At 36.6% G+C, this 18,921-nt stretch overlaps 1 protein-coding gene across 4 annotated transcripts in view; it reads left to right on the top strand.

The window, feature by feature from the left end:
• The window catches only part of LRBA (LPS responsive beige-like anchor protein), a 391,064-nt gene that overhangs the window by 23,623 nt on the left and 348,520 nt on the right, over nt 1-18,921 (top strand). For all 4 annotated transcript variants that reach the window (XM_072037390.1, XM_072037391.1, XM_072037392.1 and 1 more), the window contains exons 3-7: nt 13,171-13,402; nt 13,539-13,639; nt 15,791-15,886; nt 17,587-17,708; nt 17,815-17,941. In XM_072037390.1, the coding sequence (XP_071893491.1) occupies nt 13,171-13,402; nt 13,539-13,639; nt 15,791-15,886; nt 17,587-17,708; nt 17,815-17,941 (678 nt within the window). The remainder of the gene's footprint in view (nt 1-13,170; nt 13,403-13,538; nt 13,640-15,790; nt 15,887-17,586; nt 17,709-17,814; nt 17,942-18,921) is intronic.

Below are 18,921 nucleotides of genomic sequence, written 5' to 3' on the forward strand. Positions count from 1 at the left end.
TGGTCTACATCCTGATTATGCATATAAATGAAACCTATTCTTTTATTAGGTTCTTTTATTAGGAAATGTAGTTGAAGACCTTAGTGTTTTCCCTACACCTCCAATTATTTGCAAATGGATCGGGTTCATGTTTACTTGTTCATACTTCCTGTGATCTGTATTCCTGTACTCCTGTATTGGTACAGGACTTTCTAATGAGTATTAAAAAAAAAAAAGTATGAAATATGACAGTATTGAAGTCATAGAATGGACATTATGAAAAGAACAAGAGGGAATACATAATGAAATGCACTAATTTGGTGTTGGCAATAGAAGTTTGAGGTACGCATACACCTGCTTTTGTAGATGAATTTGGCTATGGGATGAATTTGGGTATGGGATGAAGATTCTTAATATTATTGGGTAATAAAAAGAGGAAGGGGGAGGATATTACATAGAATTCGATGATTTCCCTCTTTTAAATCTTTACAATACCAAGTGGCTACTTCTTAAGTTACTCAAGTAGTCACATGTGCCAGCTTACCTGATAGATCACCAGTGACATCAAAGCACAGGAACTCGTGCAGCTCCCGTGTTCCCTCTGTGAGGCAGTGAGCAGCTTGGAATTTGGGGTTGCAGGGTATCTTGTTGGCCTGGCAACTGGGAAGCACGAAGGACTGCAGTGTCAGTGTACGCATGGCAGCAGCTGAGGAGTCCAAGAGCTCTGGGGTCCTCAGGTGGCTCTGGGTAACACAGCAGGAAGCCAGGGTTGTCTTGGGCAAGTTTATAATCGGATCAGTGATAAACAGCTGAAAATCTGGTAATAGTGGTGCCAATTTCAGTTAGTAACATTTCCCCCCCCTCCCCCCCCCCCCCAAAAAAAAAAAAAAAATAAAAAATTGTTTCTTCCAAAGTAGTGGGAAAAGGCTGGAACTGTAGGCTTGAGGAAGCTCACTATTTCTGCATTTCTCTGGCTTTGGGAATAAGTTTATGAACACTAAAGCTGCAGCAGAAAACAAAGTAGTGATCGAATAATTATTTTCTTAACATGTATTTTCTGTGCAGAAACAGAGAAGTGAACAACTATGAATACCGTGAGCTGTATGCTTCGTTGCAGGATGCGGTGTGAAAGAAAGAAATGCCAGGGTTTGGGTAGGCCTCTCACAGAAATGGGCATGCTCTAACAACTCTGGAGTTCTGCAACAATGCCATTTGTCTTCATCTGTGGTGGGGAAAAAAACAGAAGCTTAGCATATAGAAAAGTTGGTGCGACTTTGATGATAACTTAATCTCATGAAGTTACAGCTACCACTTCAAAGTTGTCTTTCTACTTGGAAAGCTTGGTGAGCTACACGAAATTATACATGTCCACACCAGTGTTTCTGCTACGGCAGCCAGTAGTTGGTAGCAGTCAGAAACTGAGCTTGTTTCAGTTTCTTGCTTCGTGATTTTTGTGGTATTTGCTTTTTTCTCTTGTTGTACTGAGAAACCTCTTTCTCTTAGAAGTAAACATTTGTGTGTGTGGGAAGCCACAGGAAAACATTGTGACTAAGAGCTTGATTTGATAAGCATTGAGGAGTGCATGTGATCTTCATATCTTAATGAATTTAGTTGGCAAAACTTTAGAGAGAACGTGCCAGCAGAAGGAAAGAAAACAAAACAGCTTCTCTGTTAGAGGCTTCAATACGTCTCCAGATTTAGTGTTTAAATCAACATGACTTTCTTACAAGCTGAAGATATTTTTCTATGTGCTTAGATGAAAAATACTGAAGTCTTATATTATTTACAAAGAAATTCTGTAGCTAAAGAAAAAAATATTTGGATATGGATTAAAACAGGTTTTCCTAAAAAGATTATAGTGTTTGTTTTCATAGCATTAACCTCTCCTTTTATAATGGCATTATATTTGTGTTCAAGTTGAGTAGCTTTTCTTAGTGGCAGATGTTCTTTCCTTTGCCATCTCACTGAAGCAAGATTTACTGTTCAGTTAATCACACTTTTTGCAGGGAAAATGACATTTTAAGAAACACCATTTCACATACTCCTACATGATTTGGATATAGCCTTTTTCAGGTTATGTATACTATCATTTGTGGATAATAACTCAGTTTTCATTCACAGATTTGTGTGTGGAAGATATTTCTGCATTCTTAAATCCTTTTGATTGTAGTAATTCCAGGAAAAGCCTTTTTGCCTTGGAAGTCCAAATACATGGTATGATGGTGTTGGCGAAGGAATGCTGAGATTAATAACTCCATTAGTGTTGTGGTTTTTGTCAGATTTTTTGATAAATCTGGTGATATTTTTTTTTAAGTTAAAAGTATCAGAAGTCAAGCTTTAAAAAATGCTGACTGTACTGGCTAGGTGCTTGTTTCAAAACCCTTTTGTCTCACAAAAACTAATTGTTGCTCTCCTTCAGTCTAAGCTGTATTTGGTCACAGGATGTGAGAGGTTCCTGCCAGGTTTTCTGGAGAATATCTGTTGGTTTCTGTTAGTGGTGTTTGAACACCTAAAAAGGAAAAAAAAAAAATCAAAATTGTTTGCAATTCTAAAAATTGAGGATGCCATCATCTTAGGTCTAATTTCAAATGTAGCTCCTAGAGGAATGGAAAATTTAGGGTGTGAACTGGCTGGGTACAGCTGCTCAGCCAAAGACAAGGCAGGTGTTGTACAGCGAAGTGAGAATGCCTTTGTTGTCTGTGGGAGTGGGAAAAGAATTGGTGTACATTGTGATCAGCGGAACTGCTGAAGGTCATTTGGAGAAGCACTTAGCAGGAGAAGAGTGGAGAGATTTTAAGTGGAAAAACAGGAGGGTGTATTTTTAGGCAATAATAGTGATGACGTATATGCATCATTAATAGTTTGTCTTGTGTCTTGTGTTTATTTCTTTATTTACTGTTATAACTATTCCTTGAAGAAAATCTCCATTCAGTCAATGCCTGTATAGTGAGAAAAGGGACAGAGACAAGTGGAGGTGAGGGGAAGAATCTTGGGTAATAGTAGGAGCTTCTGTATCAGGGAAAAAAAACAGAAGCAAACAGCAGTGATGTGGCAAACTGGGGGAAGAAAAAGCCAAAAAATTGAACAAAACTTAAGTAATGAAGTCTTATTTTATTCCTTGCTTTTAGTATTGCTGTTGAAAGGGGGGAAAAAAAAAAGGCTGGTCTTTTTAATGGAGACTTTATTAATGTGTCTATTTTCACCAAGTGAACTTTTCCTCCTTCGGATATTGTTAGTAGAAATTACCATTTTCTCCGTGGCACTCGTGTTGTTAACAAAAACCCAGGTAGACAGAGGTTATCCAAGGATACTCGGATATCTCAATATCACCCCCGTGAGCAGTACAGATGTGCTGGCTGAACTTCTTGTGAATGGGCAAGGCTTAAATCAAATAGAGGAAGTGAGCAACAGCACTGTTGGTAGGTCTTTGAGCTTGCTCGAGTATTTCTGGTTCATTGTTTGGTAAGAAAATGAATATCTATTAATCCTTTTGATATCCTACTTGAATTCTGTGCTTTCCTTCTTTAATATACTTACATTTAAGTGCATTAAAACAGTAATACAATGACTTTTTTTTTTCCCTTCTCTAAACACAGCAGTAGCGTCATATTTTTAGAGAAGGGAAGTCGCTTTTTGGTAAGAGTAAGTGTTGGCCAGTTACTGCTGTAGGCAGCCTTCTGTTCCAGCTAGGGTCATCATCTGCGTGGTTCTCCCATGTTGATCACAACCATAGTAAGTTTAAAAAAAAAAAAAAAAAAAAAAGGCAACAGGGAAACTGAACTGTTATCACTTGCGATTACTGTTACTACCCTGGAGAGTTGAGGATTCTTGACCTGCCCAAATTGACAATCTAGTTATCTGAATCCGTGATGGCTTTGTTTCTCTTTGCTGTGGAATTCCAACTTTCTTAAACCCAAACTCTTACCAATCTCTGCTTTAGCTGTGGCAGACCATCTTGGCCAGTTCTGAGAAGGCAGGAGTGCTGTTTTCCAGCTGCTTTGGATCAAGGTGTTATCACAAATGACAGAAACAGATGTGCTGGGTTCTTGGTTTCTGTGTAATTTGTAATTTGGTGCCTTTAGTTGTGCTGAAATTTCCTGCAGTTGATCTGTTGAGCTATGAAATGTGTGCCAGCTCCTCCACTGCCATCACATTTGCTTCTAGCATGTGCTATATGAGGGCTGTGACTTACAGTAGGAGAGGAAATACTTAGCATTACTGTTGCTAAATCTGATAAAACCTGTCAGAGCTTTAAAAGTAAACTGATTGCTCACTTCATCCTGTGTTCTCTTTTGGCTTTTTGAGCTTCAGTGTTTTTTTTTTTTTTCTCTCGTAAAGTTATTTTTTGCTATTCTCTGTAATCCTGCGTTTGGAACATCTTCTGTTTTGCTCATTTTCCTTGATTTCCTTTGTTCCTTTGGCCTTTCACCCCCTACTTGCTATCCCCCTGTCTCTATGAGCTTGCAAAACTCATTCACGCATGTTTCCTAGAATAAGCTCATGACCTTGTTTAACTCCAGTGTTCCATTGTTACACTGTTTTTAGCGAAGGACTTTGCAAGTATGAAGAATTAGTCACTGTTTCAATGAAAAGTTATGTGAAGGGTTGCTTGTCCGAGGCTTGCAGGACAGGTTCTGTAGCTAGAGTGGTGGCTTCTTGCTCCTACTGGCACAATCCCCTGTAAAATACCAGGCAGATGTGTTGTTTCTGTAGAAAATATCAGGATATAGTATCTGTTCTCTGTCTGAGGCAGCAGTATCCAAGCTTTTTTGATCATGCAGTCTACCTTGAGCATGCAGCCCTTGTGCATGTGTGTATTTATAAAATATTTTTATGTTTTGCTCTACTAATATATTAAATGCATTATAAAACACACAAAAATAGAAACTAAAAGAAATGAGATGAAAATAGTGTTTTTATGTTTTTATAACTTTTATTTGTTAATGATGCAAAAAATACTTCCTGCACCCTGAAGAACCATCTTGTACTCCCCTTGGGGTGCATGCACCCTACTTTGGAGACCACTGATCTAGGTGACTGGTGATTATTCAATTCAGAGGAAGTCAAATTATGTATTTGCTGTGGAATAGTAAGCCCAGGGACATATGGCCTTCATTTCTTTTGTCCCATCGAAACATGCCCAGTGACCTTGCTATATATACAAGAGCTGACTGGAGTACAGTGGGTGGTGACATGAATATACAGCTTTCCTTTTGCCTGCTCTGAAAGACACCATTTTATTTTTTCACACTTCAGAAATACATCCTAAGCAAATGTTTAATTCAGACAACCTGACAAAGTTTTCCTTTTACCACTGTTTTAGAACAACCAAGACCTGCAGTGTGTTAAAGGATAAAGGAGCCTAAATGTAAGAGAAAAGTTGACCTATGTGCTTTCAAGTGTACAGTTCAAATCTTGCATAAAGAAATTGAGTAAGGCCTTCTGCGTATTAATTTACATGGTTTAAAAGTTTGATTGAAATGTACCCATCAACATTGTCATTGTTCTGTTTTTCCTTATCTGGGCTATGGGCATAATGTTCAGTGTATGGGCACATGCTCAGTGTAGAACGTGAATGCCGTAACTAATGGAGGTAGGCACAAGCAGAGTTATTTCTGTAAAGTCATACAAACTACAACGTTTGTTCTCCACTCCAGACTTGTTGATTCAAATGATATTGCTAATGCTGACTTTTGGGCTGCTTCTTTGATTAAGACAGGACAGGATGCAGCCCAGCACAGGTTGATGAATGACGTACAGCTTAGTCCTTTTCTCTAAGTGAACAGCAGATTGGTTTTGTTTGCTGTTGGATGATATTTCTAGATTTGACAAACAGTTAAGTACTGGATGCGAAGTTACGTGTCTGGATCCTGAATAAATCAGTTTTTTCTTTCTCTTGTAAATTCAGATAAAAATGCTAGGTAACTTTTAGAAAGGTAGGTAGGAAGGCAAGTGCTGGGATAATGAAATGAACGGCATGGTGCAGTGCTTTGCTATCTGCGTTTCATGTCTTTGAGTTTAAATTCAGAGTATTGTAACTTGAGCCGACTTTCTACTGGCTGTCATAAAATGACAGATTTCTGATTTTTAAAATGTCACAACCATAAATCATTAGTTTGCTAAGATTGCACTAGCAAGCTATTAAAGAACATGGCAGTATTTACTGTAGATAAATGCAAATTTAAAAAGGTTCTCTGTATCATGGTTTAAATGATTTATTTGCTTTCAATCCATATATGAATCTGATGTGATGTAAAATTTAGGATATTTCATTTCCTGTATGGAGCTACGAATTTGCATATTATTAAACCATCTCCTGGAGTCATATCTTTCTTGTATATCTTAAACGCTATCACAGGTTGAGATGCACTGGGGAAAAAAGTTAATTAAAACAGAGGCAGAATGTAATGCTATTAATACAGAAATGGGAAAGATGTGAGTTTCAGGTGGATTTAGATATAGTCTATATCTATGCTAATGTATTTTGAGATCTATAATACGAACCAAACTCAGGAAGCTGACAGGTTTTATAAATGTTTTAGCCACTGTTTGGAGTGTACTGCAAGTCAGCTTTGTCTTGAAATCGATGTGCCAGATATGAGCTGGGTAACCTTTTGTTTCTTCAGGAATTCAAGTTAAAGCTTACAGTAGCATGGCCTCCTCAGGTGCAAAGGGCTGCTGCCCTCTGGGTTCTGCATTGAACAAAAGCCCGTTGAGCATTGCTTTTGTACCCTGACCTGCTTTATTCTCCAAAATAATAAAGATTGGCTGTAGCTGCACCTGTCAAATGGCCCCTAGATGTGCTGGCTGAGCCTGCTGTGCCAGAGTGTGGATTTCTGGGCCCGCAGGACTGGTGTTTTGTGTTCTGTTGTTGGCAATCCTTGCTGTCTCAGCTGTCCTGCCTCGAGGTGGGTCCGTACAGATTGGGAGGAGGTTAGAACTTGTGGTACTGGACTTGTCTCTGATTTGCATTTTGGAGTCGGTTGTTGAATTTCTAGAAGAGAGAGAGAAGCATGATGTTACAAGTTGCTGTAACTTTTTTTTTTTTTTTAAATGAACTTTGTATTTGTTTTCAATTTGGCTTCTGGATTGTTTGTACTGAGAAGAGTTTTTGAATGGATATCAAAATGATAAAATAAATGAGGATTTCTTGAGGGAACCTGTTTTTGTAGGAGGAAATGTAACCGATCGCTTTGTAAGTGGAGCAATTAGCAATCAGTCCATGGTCTAAGAGAGAGATAGAATTTCATTCTTTGCTGTGTACTTTAAAGTAGATTTAAGTACCAAAAACTAAGATTTGATTTTTATTCACGTTTGAAAACTCTGTATAGAGCTAATTCATCCTTGCTCTGTTCTGCTTGCCTTGGGGTTTCAGCTGCACACTAGGAACTGATATTAGAGGACTACTTCGGCATAAAAATGCTTATGAGCAGAATGAAAATACATTATTATTAGCTGTAGTAAACAGCATAATTGTTGGCAGCCCTGTTACCTTTTAGAACTTTCTTCCCTTCTTTGGCATAGGTAAGCATCACCACCAGAAAGGTGCTTCAGATGTGTTGCATCTATGGGGACGAGAATTGTACTTTTTTCCATTTATTTCAGCTGATAGAGTGATTTTAATGTCAACGTTTCTGCTAGTTTGAAATCTTATCCAGTCTTATTTACTGGAAATGCAGTTTTCTTCTTTATGGCAGAGCATGAGGTATGGGCTGCTGATATAAAGCTGTGTTGGGGAGAAAGAAATTACACTGTGCAGAGATTCTCTTTTTTTTTTTTTTTTTAAAAAAAAAAAAAAGAAAAAAAGACTAGTGCTGGTTTAGCGGTTTCCAATCCAACATTAGGTGGCAGTAGTAGACTCTTAACACCTTGTGTGCACTTGTTAAAATTACTTTTAGGTCACTTCCCAGAGGGGAGAAAGAGGTGAAATTCTGTTTAATACAGAATATTTGTCATAAATCACCACAAAGGGAAGCAATGGGGATGATTTTTCCTGAATGATCCAGGTTTGATCATAGTTACTAGCAGTATGGAATCATATAAAACATCTGGGTTTGGGTGGGTACAATACTGTTGTGCAATGCCACTACTGATGTACCTGTTTTAAAATGGACCTTTCTTATTTGCCAGGTAAATGAAGGTGTAGGTTTCATTAGGAACTTGGCAACAGTGAGAAAAAGCATATAATTAATAAGAAAACTAAAGAATGTCACACATACACCCCCCCCCAGCCCATCCTTTTTCCTTCAGAAAGTAGGAGAGGTAGCTACTACCCGTATTTCATTTTTTGGAGTGTGATTTGGGTCGTGTTGGATTGGAGGCTGAAGTTGCCTTCTGAGGAGGTGTCACTGGTCACTTGCAGATTCATGGTCTCATGTTACTTTCAACTTTGTGCTACTGCTGTGGGTAGCAAATAGCTTTAAACCTTCTGCATCTTACTGGAAGGTGATGACCTTGCCTTTCATGAGAGGATCTTCCCCACAGTTCTTTGTGTTTGCTCTAGTTTGATTGCATTATTGTTGGTATAGTGGCAAGACAATGAAGAAAGAAAAGTTGACATCCAGGCTTTCTCATTGTCTTCCTTGCCTCTCTGTAACCTCTCTGGGTGTGAGCCCTCTTTGCCATGATCTCTGACTTGACATTGATGCCAATGCCACTGTTTGATATGATTATCCAAACTGTCAACAGACTTTGAGAACAAACCTTCTCTTAGCATCTTACTCATGTTTTAGTATGCTCTCGCCTCCAAGTGTTGCAATAACAAAGATCACATGAAAAAATGCAAGGTGAGGGACAGAATGGATTGCTAGTGATGATAATATGTATGAGTTATTTCCCCAGCTGCAGCTTCTGGTCTGTACAGGCACTTCCAAATCAGAACAATCTTTTTATCACACCCAGGATGTGTACTAACAGTACTGACTTCATGTTCCTTTGTGTTCCCAAGGGATTTGACTGGCTTGGGATCACTCATGATGCTGTGAGATCCTTGCCCTTAAGATACTGTAGTTCTTTTACTTCCCAGATCTTTGGCATGTCTTTCTGATGATACATACATTTGCTTTGAGTTCCTGAACATGTGCAAAGGTGTGGAGACCAGTCTGTGGGTTTCTGATTTGGTGGGAGATGAGTAAATATAGGCAATGGATATTGCATTGCTAGTTGCTGTTAATTGTAAGCATAATGGCTAACATGAATCCATCTTCTTTGGGTTTGTATTCTCCAGAAGTTGGCTTCGGGTTTCATCTTTGAGGGTTGAAAAATGCTGTTTGTATGTTTGTTAACGATGAGTCAACTGACTAAAATGGCAGTAAGAACAGGACTGTTTTGCGTAACATAGCTCTTTTGTAAATGGAAAGAAAATGTAAGGTGTGTATCAAATGTTTAAGTGTTCACATAGCTGCTGGTTTAGCTTCATCACATTTTTCTTAAAGTTTAGCTAGTGTAAGGACCTTACTTGAATAGATTTCAGTTGTTAGCTTTGTGCATACAGCTTTGTGACTAAGCATAAACTTGAAAATTTCCTTTGAGATAGAATTGGTTTGCTATTTGATTGACTTTTTTTTTTTTCTTTGCATGGGATAGGCATTGCCCATTGGATAGGCATTGTCTGTATCTGTTATCTTGATATACTAAAGAAGCAATTTTGAGGTTATGAAATGAACTCTGAGAGGAAAAAAAACAAGGTCATAATTTTCATGGTGAATAGTTCTTTCCTACTTGACTTCAGGGAGCAAAGAAACTTGTCTTTCTCTGTAGGTTATTTAGTAACCAGGCGGAGGAGGAAGTTCTATAGAAGTGTAAAGCCTTTGAAGGTTTGACGTAAAACTCTGGAAATCTAACTCCGTAGTTCTCCCAAGTATAAATAATTTGGATTTTCACAAATAAATGCTGATTGTGGTCTTAGACGTGTATTTTTATTTTTTCTTTTCCTGTTACAGTGCATTGAAATATTTTCTTACAAGCTTTTGAAATATTTAGTATTTAAAAATGACTTGACATAGGATTCATAATCTAGATCATGATACTTGAGGAAAGTGGAGTTTGTATTTATTGAGTAATTTTCTGCATACTCGAGTTTGGAATTTGCTCACCCATAGGGTGCACCATCTCTCTTATACTTAAGATGACTTCTTCTACTTCAGGTTAGATGAAAGGTTCATGGCAAAGAGAGGTCTGATGTTCATTTTTTTTTCTACTTAGAAATGAACCATTTTTTTAAAAATATACTTAGAATTAATGTAATTATGTTGACTTCTTATTTGTTTGGTTCTTAAAGTTAAGGGGAAAAAAACATTATTTGAGTGTGTCACTGACAATGGCTGTATTCTCCCTGCTTTCAGCCAGCTAAATGTAGAAACGTACTAAAAATATATATTAACTAAACCAGTAGCTGCAGATTTTCAAGGTAAATATAAATGGCAAAATGTAAAATTTGTGAAGATGTATTTGAATACTTTGAATGTTGCACTTTAAAACCATTGCTATAAGCTTACACTTAATTCTGCATGCCAAAGGAAGAAAACGTTATGCCACCCGGTAGGTTGCTATAAAGATTGTTTATGCAGCTCAGCATAAGACTTAAAATACGTTGAATTGGAGAATTTTGAAAAATGTACTGTGCGACATTAGAGACCAAATCATGCTAAAGTGCAAGGAAAGACTATACATCAGTTCAAAGGCTACATTATTCAAAAAAATACAACCATAAAAAAGGTAATAAGATTACATTCTCACACTTCATGGCTAGTAAGGTGCATTAAGCTGCTCAGATATTCATAACTTACTGTGACATTTGGGAAGATTACATTTTGCTGTGCACAGCCATTACTGCAGCTCAGATAATAACTAGCCAATGCATGGACCTGGATTATGATCCCTGTCATTGGAAACAAATTTGTGTTTTGAAGGTTGATCAGTTTCAAATCACCATTAGAAAGGGTTAATATGACATACTGTGGTGTGTGCGTGCTTATGTGTATCTAATGGGTATGCATACATATAGTACATCAACCGCACGGTGTCTTCAGTATATTGCTTTCTCCATCATTTTTTTCCTCCTCGTTTTCCCTTAAAGGAACTGTTAAAATAGTAATTATTTCTACCATAGCAGATTATTGCTAGAATGGACTTGCTGAAATGCTTATTTTTGCAGATTAGATTGGAAACCTAATTTGACAGCTTCCTGGATGGGTGGTTACCGATAATAGTGTATCTAGCCAAAAATGAAAGATTGGTGGTGTAGACTATAGGGTGAAGGTAAGGTCACCTCTAGTAGTCGTATAGGGTTTGGGAGTGATAATTGATGGTTGGATGGTTAGTTAAAACCAAGTGCATAAAGAGTTGAATTTCTTGTCCAGAATTAGCAGGTGTTTTTTGGCTTGAATTCAACTTTGAGCTGTTCTGTTTGCACACACAGCGCAGTGTTTGCTTTGTTTCTCAACTTGATGGTGACAAAGACTGGTTTCTTGAGGAATACCCTAGTTTTGTAGAGGGTGATACATCGAATGTAAAACGAAGCATAACTTGTATTTTGTTTTCCAACATTTTGTTTAGCTTTTGAAGGGTTGTGTACCTTTTTCTTGGCATCTGTTTTGTAATACTTCTGCATAAATCCAGCAGTTACCTGAATTAATCAATGCTCAGCATTTTCACTTACTCTTTAATTCTACCTTACAGTGCTCTTTCTTGAGGTAGGCCTCTGCTCCATCTTAAGGAAGGGGAAAACAGGCTTGGGGATAATGACGTGATAGATTTGTTTGAGTGAGTTGACAGGGAGAGTTGATATAGAGAAGCTGGGAATATAATTTAAGTCTCCCTGTTCGCTTCCTGCGATTTCCCTAGATATTAAGGAAACATCTGATAGTAAATTGCATAATTACTTTTCATGACCAAGAGAGGAGAAAATGGAAAAGTGTAAATTACTATTTAGAAATTGTTACCATGAGACATTGTCTATTCTGTCATAAAACCAGGAAGTTTTTCTGCTCCTTGTGGTGCTTGGCAGTACTGATTTATGCCCAGAAGACCAAAGATTGCTTCTTCAAAGTGACAAGATTTAGACACTTGAGGAAAATGTATGGTAATTTCAGTAGTTAATGAAGAGCATATATTCTGTTTTGTTGAGTGAGTTTATCTTCAGACCCTGCTCAGCTGAGAGAAGGTGTAGGAGCTAATACAGAAGCAACTTACTGTATGTATTTTTGGGGCAGTTTTGACATGGTGAGTGACACTATTGAAGTTGTTAAAGAACAAAGCTTGTGGAAGGAACAATATATGTGGCAGAAATAATGTCTTTTATTAGGTAGCCTTGTAGAACTGAGAAGAAGCTGATATTTGAGTCAATCCTACCTGAATTCTTATTTGTAGGTTGTTATGTCATAAGCAAGTATGGCACATTTTAAAGTTTAATATAGTTCCAATGTCCAAGAAAAGTTACAGAAATGTGGGGATTGGGGGTAGAGGTTATTTATTTTATTGAGTACAAACCCCAGAATGAAGTAGGTTAGTTATTCATTCCCCCATCCCTGTCCCACACCCTTTCCTGGCACATGCGATTAGTTACTAGGTGCATGTTTAAACAAAGCCTGCATCGAGGAGACCTGAAATAGTACAGGATTTAAGCACCTGAGCATAATCAGTGGCTTCAAACAGTGCTGCAGTTTCACTTTCGTCCAAGTAGAGCAAGCTTTTACTTCCTTTTCATACCTGTGACTGCTAATGAAATTGGCAGTTAATACTTTACCAGCCTTATTCAGTATCTCAAGAATGACTCTTCAACATTTGTAAGCAGCATATCCTTTGGGCTAGAATTGCCTTATTTGTGGAGTATTAAGCACATATACTTTTACGGCCACTCCAGGCCATTTAAGGTATCTTAGCTGACCTTGCTCTCTCACCTGCCTTGGAACCTTCCATTGATCTGTTCACTTCACAGCTGTGTGGGGCAATTCCAGACATCCATATCTTCAACTACACATAAGTTCTTTTGCAGCAATTGTCTGGTAGTCGCTTACACCTTTGTTAGATCTTGAAATGGAAGTTGATAGATTGACGTTGATCTCATTTTGCTTTTTAGCTTGTTTGATAGTTTTCTCCTTGCAGATGGAATAACTGCAAGAAGCTAATAATAGGATATTTAAATGTGGAATGGTGTTTTGATATATATATTTTTAATCTTTTGTCTGAAAGCTTGTTGGGAGCGATTTTGACTTGGAAATGAACTTTATTATTCAAGAAAAAGATGGCATTACCTGCATGGTAGAATTGTTGGATAAATGCAACGTCACCTGCCAGGCCGAGGTGTGGAGCATGTTCACAGCAATCCTGAAGAAAAGTATACGCAATCTACAAGCATGCACGGAAGTGGGGCTGGTTGAACAAGTACTCAAGAGGATTGATAGAGCTGACAACATGATTGCAGGTACAGCTTCACCTAGTATATGAGTCAAATTGCGTTCCTTTTACGTAAAATCTCATGGCAACACTTACTTATTAATGAAGTGATAGAAATTTGACACTGCATTTTATTAAGTATTATTATATTGTTCTCCTTTCAGATCTCTTAGTGGATATGCTGGGTGTGTTGGCTAGCTATAACTTGACGGTTCGAGAGCTCAAGTTATTCTTCAGCAAACTTCAAGGAGAAAAAGGGAGATGGGTAAAAGAAAACAAACCTGAAACCATTTTTGTAGTGTTATTGGTGTTTTTTTTGTAATGTTTCCAACTTAAAAGACTGTTTGATAACCTTAAAATACGTATTTTTAAAATATACCAGGAAATAAAGGATGCCTGCTGCTGTTGTATCAATGGAATCTTTTTTTACTTGAAAGCAATTAATGTATGTAGAGTAGAACAGTGATGAAATTAAGTTTAGATTTTGGATATATTGACTGGATTGGTCATCTTGAACACCTGGGAATAATATAGCAATACTAAGCATGTGTTTTTATGCACATGTTTTTACTTTTATAGCTCCAGTTATGTGAAATTGAAGGAAAAAAATATTTTTTTTAATATAAAAGAAAAAAATAAATTGCATACATATGCACATTAATGTGTTCTTATTTTCACGTTGTTTTTATTTACCTGAAGACTGGAGAGTTTTACTTAGTCAGCAACATGAGAATTTATATCAAAAATTAAAATGAAGGAAGTAAGTGCTAGCTGAAAACTCAGTTTTGTGTGATCTAGAAAGGAAGAAGAGGGTCTACTATTATTTTTGAGAGCTTTATTCCCTAAAGATTCTTTTCTTGTGGAGACCACCAGATATGTTTCCTTTAGCCCCCAAATTGTTGTTTTGCTGGAATTTTAACAGTGGTTACCTTCTTGGACTTTTAATTCCTCTCCTGTTATCTCTAAATACCTTGCCTAGTGTAGGCAAAAGGCAGCTCAGTGTTTCTGTTGCCTTCAAATAATTAAAATATATTTAATATAAAAGCCTGGATGCACAAACAACAGATTTTAAAAGGAGCTCTTGAAACAACTAGTTCCCATAAAATACTCTATATAGGGTTTAAATTTAATAATTGAACGTACAGATTATATTTAACTGTAGCTGAATTAAAGTTGTCTTTGTAACATTAACTTTTTCATTTCCTGGCTCTCTGCTATTTGCATTTAATTTCCCTTTCTTTATTAAAGACTAAATATAGAGGAAGGGAAGAGAAAAACACCGTAGTTGCATTGCTATGGAGTTGCACAACTCCATAAATCTTAAAATCAGCAGTGCTGTAAAGATACAAAGTATTTGGCTACAACACAAATTACCTGGTTGAATTCTATGGTGCTGAGGACATCTAAACAGATCTCAGTGTTTCCTCCTCAATTTTTTAATTCAGATTTATGAAGCAGTTTATCTGACTATAATTTTTGTACTTTTGAGATACTTGTAATGGATCATGCAGTGCTTTGTTTTCAGAGAGGCTGCTTACAAGAAGGGAAGAAGGGCACTCAGAAAAAGATCAGAAAAGTAAAATTGTAGTTTGGAAATAGATCTACTGGAAAGCTAGGGTGTGGTAAAAGAAAACACAGAAGTATTCTGCCAGTTTGACCACTGTTTGCTGGATTTCTTTTGTTAACTCATATTTGGAGTTTATAATTGCTGAGTATTGCAACAACATTAATGCAGAATTAGGGTTTTGGTGGGGAAGCATTAAGTATTCACACTAACTGAGCATTCAGTTTAGGTGCTTGAGACTTAAATCTGTCCATGAATTTATATGAAGGGATATAGCTAACTACAGTCTCTTAAATCTGGTATGTCACTGTAATCCTGATGAAAATAAACCTGCCTGCTGATTTCTCCCTTCTCCCTCTTGCGAGGTTTTCCACATCTCTCATGTGCTGGCACAGGTTTCCTGCAACCATAATCTAAGGCTGGTTTGAGAATTGCTGAATTGCTTTTTTTTTTTTTTTTTTTTTTTTTTTAAACCCAACTAGTTTTCATCTGGATCAGTTAATTTACTTTGGCTCACTGCAAATCCACCCAAACAGTAATGCTGACAGGCATCAGCAGGCAGAGGTAGTACCCAACATTCAGGGTCATTTTAGCCTATGCTGGATGACAGTGGCTATGGACTTCAAGTCCTTAATTTAGTTATGCAATTAAATACATTTCAGTGCACCTACTGTGTACTGTGTGAAGGAATCCATGACTCTCTCTTAATGTTGTTTATTGAAAATGCTAAATGTTGTAGCAGAGTATTATTTAACCACGAGCAAAGCTTTAAAATGTGTATTTCTTTTTGTGTGCGTATAGTCTTATTGGTGTGTTTCATTTATTTACAAATGTAATAATTCTTTTTGTCAGCCACCACACGCTGGGAAGTTGTTGTCTGTGTTAAAACACATGCCTCAGAAATACGGACCTGATGCCTTCTTCAACTTTCCAGGAAAAAGCGCTGCAGTATGTAGATATTTGAAGTACTTTTTTTTCATTTCTTTTTCTGTTACTAACATTGGTTGTTTATATTACTGTCCTTCTTTTGGCTCATCCCTCTTTGTCATAAAGGTAGACTCAACAGAACTTTTTTTCTCTGCCTGACACCTACTTCATACTGAACTAAATGATGCTTATAACTAAAGTGCATTTTCACTATGGAAGGACAAATAGTGTTACATAAAGAATAGATATAGATGAGTTTTTTTTCACCTGCCTTGAGTAGTTCAGTTATATCTCATTGCAAGGAGAATCTGGGGAATCTGCTTGCTTATTGATATGTTTCTGTGGTAATGGTGCTTGTGTTAGTATCCAGTATGTGTGGGGAATGCCTTACATCTAGGAACTTTCACTAGTGAAGCCACAGAAAAATATGGCCATACTTGTGCCATTTGTTATTTTTCTAGCAATCAGATAACGTGAATTATGTGCTGTGCATAATAATTCTCTGAGAAGATGTGGGTCTTAGATATGTAGAGGTTGAATACTACTGAAAGATGGCACTTCGTATATTTCACATACAATGGAATTTGGCAATTGACATGTTTCTGTTTGTTTTGGCTGTTAATGTACTATTCTTGCATTTAATTTCTGATAATTTTATTAAATGCATGAACTATATTGGGGTGCTTCAATAACTCCAATGTCAATATTGTCATTTATTTTTAAATCAAGAAGTCTTAGATAATAAGTATTGAATAAAATACTCCAAAATCCATTGTGATTTAAATGAAATAATAGTACTACCAGTTCCCAAAAGTTGGCCTCAAAAACATGCAATTTGATTAATTAGCTGGTATGTAGTGAAGGATTTATCGCATTTTATTTGGTCAAGGATAGCCGAATGGAGCATGGGAGTTTGATGACACTCAAGTTCTTTGTTTTTTGCTCATTGGCATTGATTATCTGGACAGCATCTTTGATCAGAGTTTATGGCAGTCTTAGTTGTAGTGTGTGTTGCAAGAAAGTTGATGGTAATGTTAAAGAAAAAATGCACAATAAAGCTTAACTGTTTGAAACAAAGGGCCCAGCTATGCAGTTTACAACTTGGGAGCTTTTAAGCTACTGTTTATACAGTGCTTGATATCGGGATTTTGGCTGGGGATCGTATCACCTTTCTTTTAAGGAAATTTATAGGACTCTCACATTCTAACTGGAAGGCTGTCTGGATGTGAATTTTAAGGAAGAAAAGAATCTGTTGATAAATAAATTCTTATATAAAATCATAAATGCTTCTCTTTTTTTTTCTTGCCAATTTCTTTTCATAATTAATTATTTTCCTGACTGCCAACGCTATGTGAAAAATAAGTTCATAAATCTGTTTATTCTGATAGGCTACCACAAAAACAAATCTTGAATTTACATTTTGAGGAGTGTTTATGTTGTAATGATTCCACTGAAGCATTTAGATTTTAAAGCATGGTTACTATTGGTAGTCTTATTTGAGATATAAAGACCAATTTTTAAATATTTAAATTAATTCGATATTTAACAATGGAGTACAAAGAATGATGTACAGAAGAAGTATGGAAGTTAGGACAGATTTTTTTTTGGTTAGAGAAGCAGTACGCACTCATCATGTACACATCTGTAGTGCATGTCTTAAACTGTGTATTCTTTGTATCATGATGTTCATCATTCTACATGAATAACTTCACTTTTTTTAGGCTATTGCCTTACCTCCTATAGCCAAGTGGCCCTACCAGAATGGATTTACTTTTCACACGTGGTTAAGAATGGATCCTGTAAATAATATAAATGTGGACAAGGATAAGCCTTACTTATATTGGTGCGTATTAACAGAAAACCATATTTCTGATATCCAATTATTACTATTTGTTCAATGATTTCTATTTACATCTATGTACAATGCTAACTTTGTTCTTATTTGATAGTTTTCGAACAAACAAAGGACTTGGCTATTCTGCTCACTTTGTTGGAGGCTGCTTGATTGTAACATCCATCAAATCAAAGGGAAAAGGTTTTCAGCATTGTGTAAAATTTGATTTCAAGCCACAAAAGGTGAGTAAAAAATAGTAAAATCTTTCAAAAAGGTTTAATGAATTACAAAAATGTGCGTGTGTTTACATGTGTGTAACTAGGAGTTTAACTAGGTACATGCATAACTAGGTGTTATATTTGTAGAATATATCTTTAGAAAGGTATCCTAGAGGGACGGGTGTTTCTATTTATTAGGTTTGCCCCTCTGCAGAAGAATATTTACGCTGGAATGAGCAAAATGATTTTTTGTTCTGAATTCATATTTCTTTTAAATTTTACTTAAGATACGTATAAGGAAAAGCTAGAAAATAGAGTTTACAAGAGGTTTTATGAATTTTTGAAGCTACCTGATTTCTCTGATAACTCTATTTTTGTGTGTGTTTTATACTGTGTTTCATCCTGTCTCCAGCCTTTCTCTTCTTTTCCACAAGTATTTTGCTAAGGCTCATCTTGAGGTCATTGCTTGACACTCAGTGTGGACAAATGCAGTGTTATTTTAGAAAGAATGTTTACTAATCCATATATAGGTTTCCTTGTCAAACCAGGGCAATTACTAGGAGTTGCTCTTTTTACAGTTTGGAAAACAACAGATTCATTGAATTAATCTGTTACATTTCACGTTCATTGAAATTGTCCAGAACATACTCTCCTTACATTTGGAACTTTTCTCTGTCAATCAAATGTAGGAACTTAAATGTGAGTTGATTCTATTGTTAATGTTCAAGACCTGCTTGTCTATTAAGCAGTATTATGCTCTGTTTAGAATGTTTTCCTTTTCAGTTAGAAATTCTCCTAATGTTTCTGGAGCAACTGGTGTAAACATTTTGTGTGGGACAGCAGGCCTCCTCAGGAATTTCTTATCAGTAATCCCTTGCTGTAAATATGGATTCTGTTTGTGACAATTTGACATGTACAGCCTTTGAAAGTCTAAAGTCTGGAGGCATCCTTGCTCTTTGGAATGACAACATTTACAGTAGTCCATCATTCTAAGTGTAACCCAA

Source organism: Anas platyrhynchos, chromosome 4 (assembly GCF_047663525.1).
Source record: "Anas platyrhynchos isolate ZD024472 breed Pekin duck chromosome 4, IASCAAS_PekinDuck_T2T, whole genome shotgun sequence".
Lineage (NCBI taxonomy): Eukaryota > Metazoa > Chordata > Aves > Anseriformes > Anatidae > Anas > Anas platyrhynchos.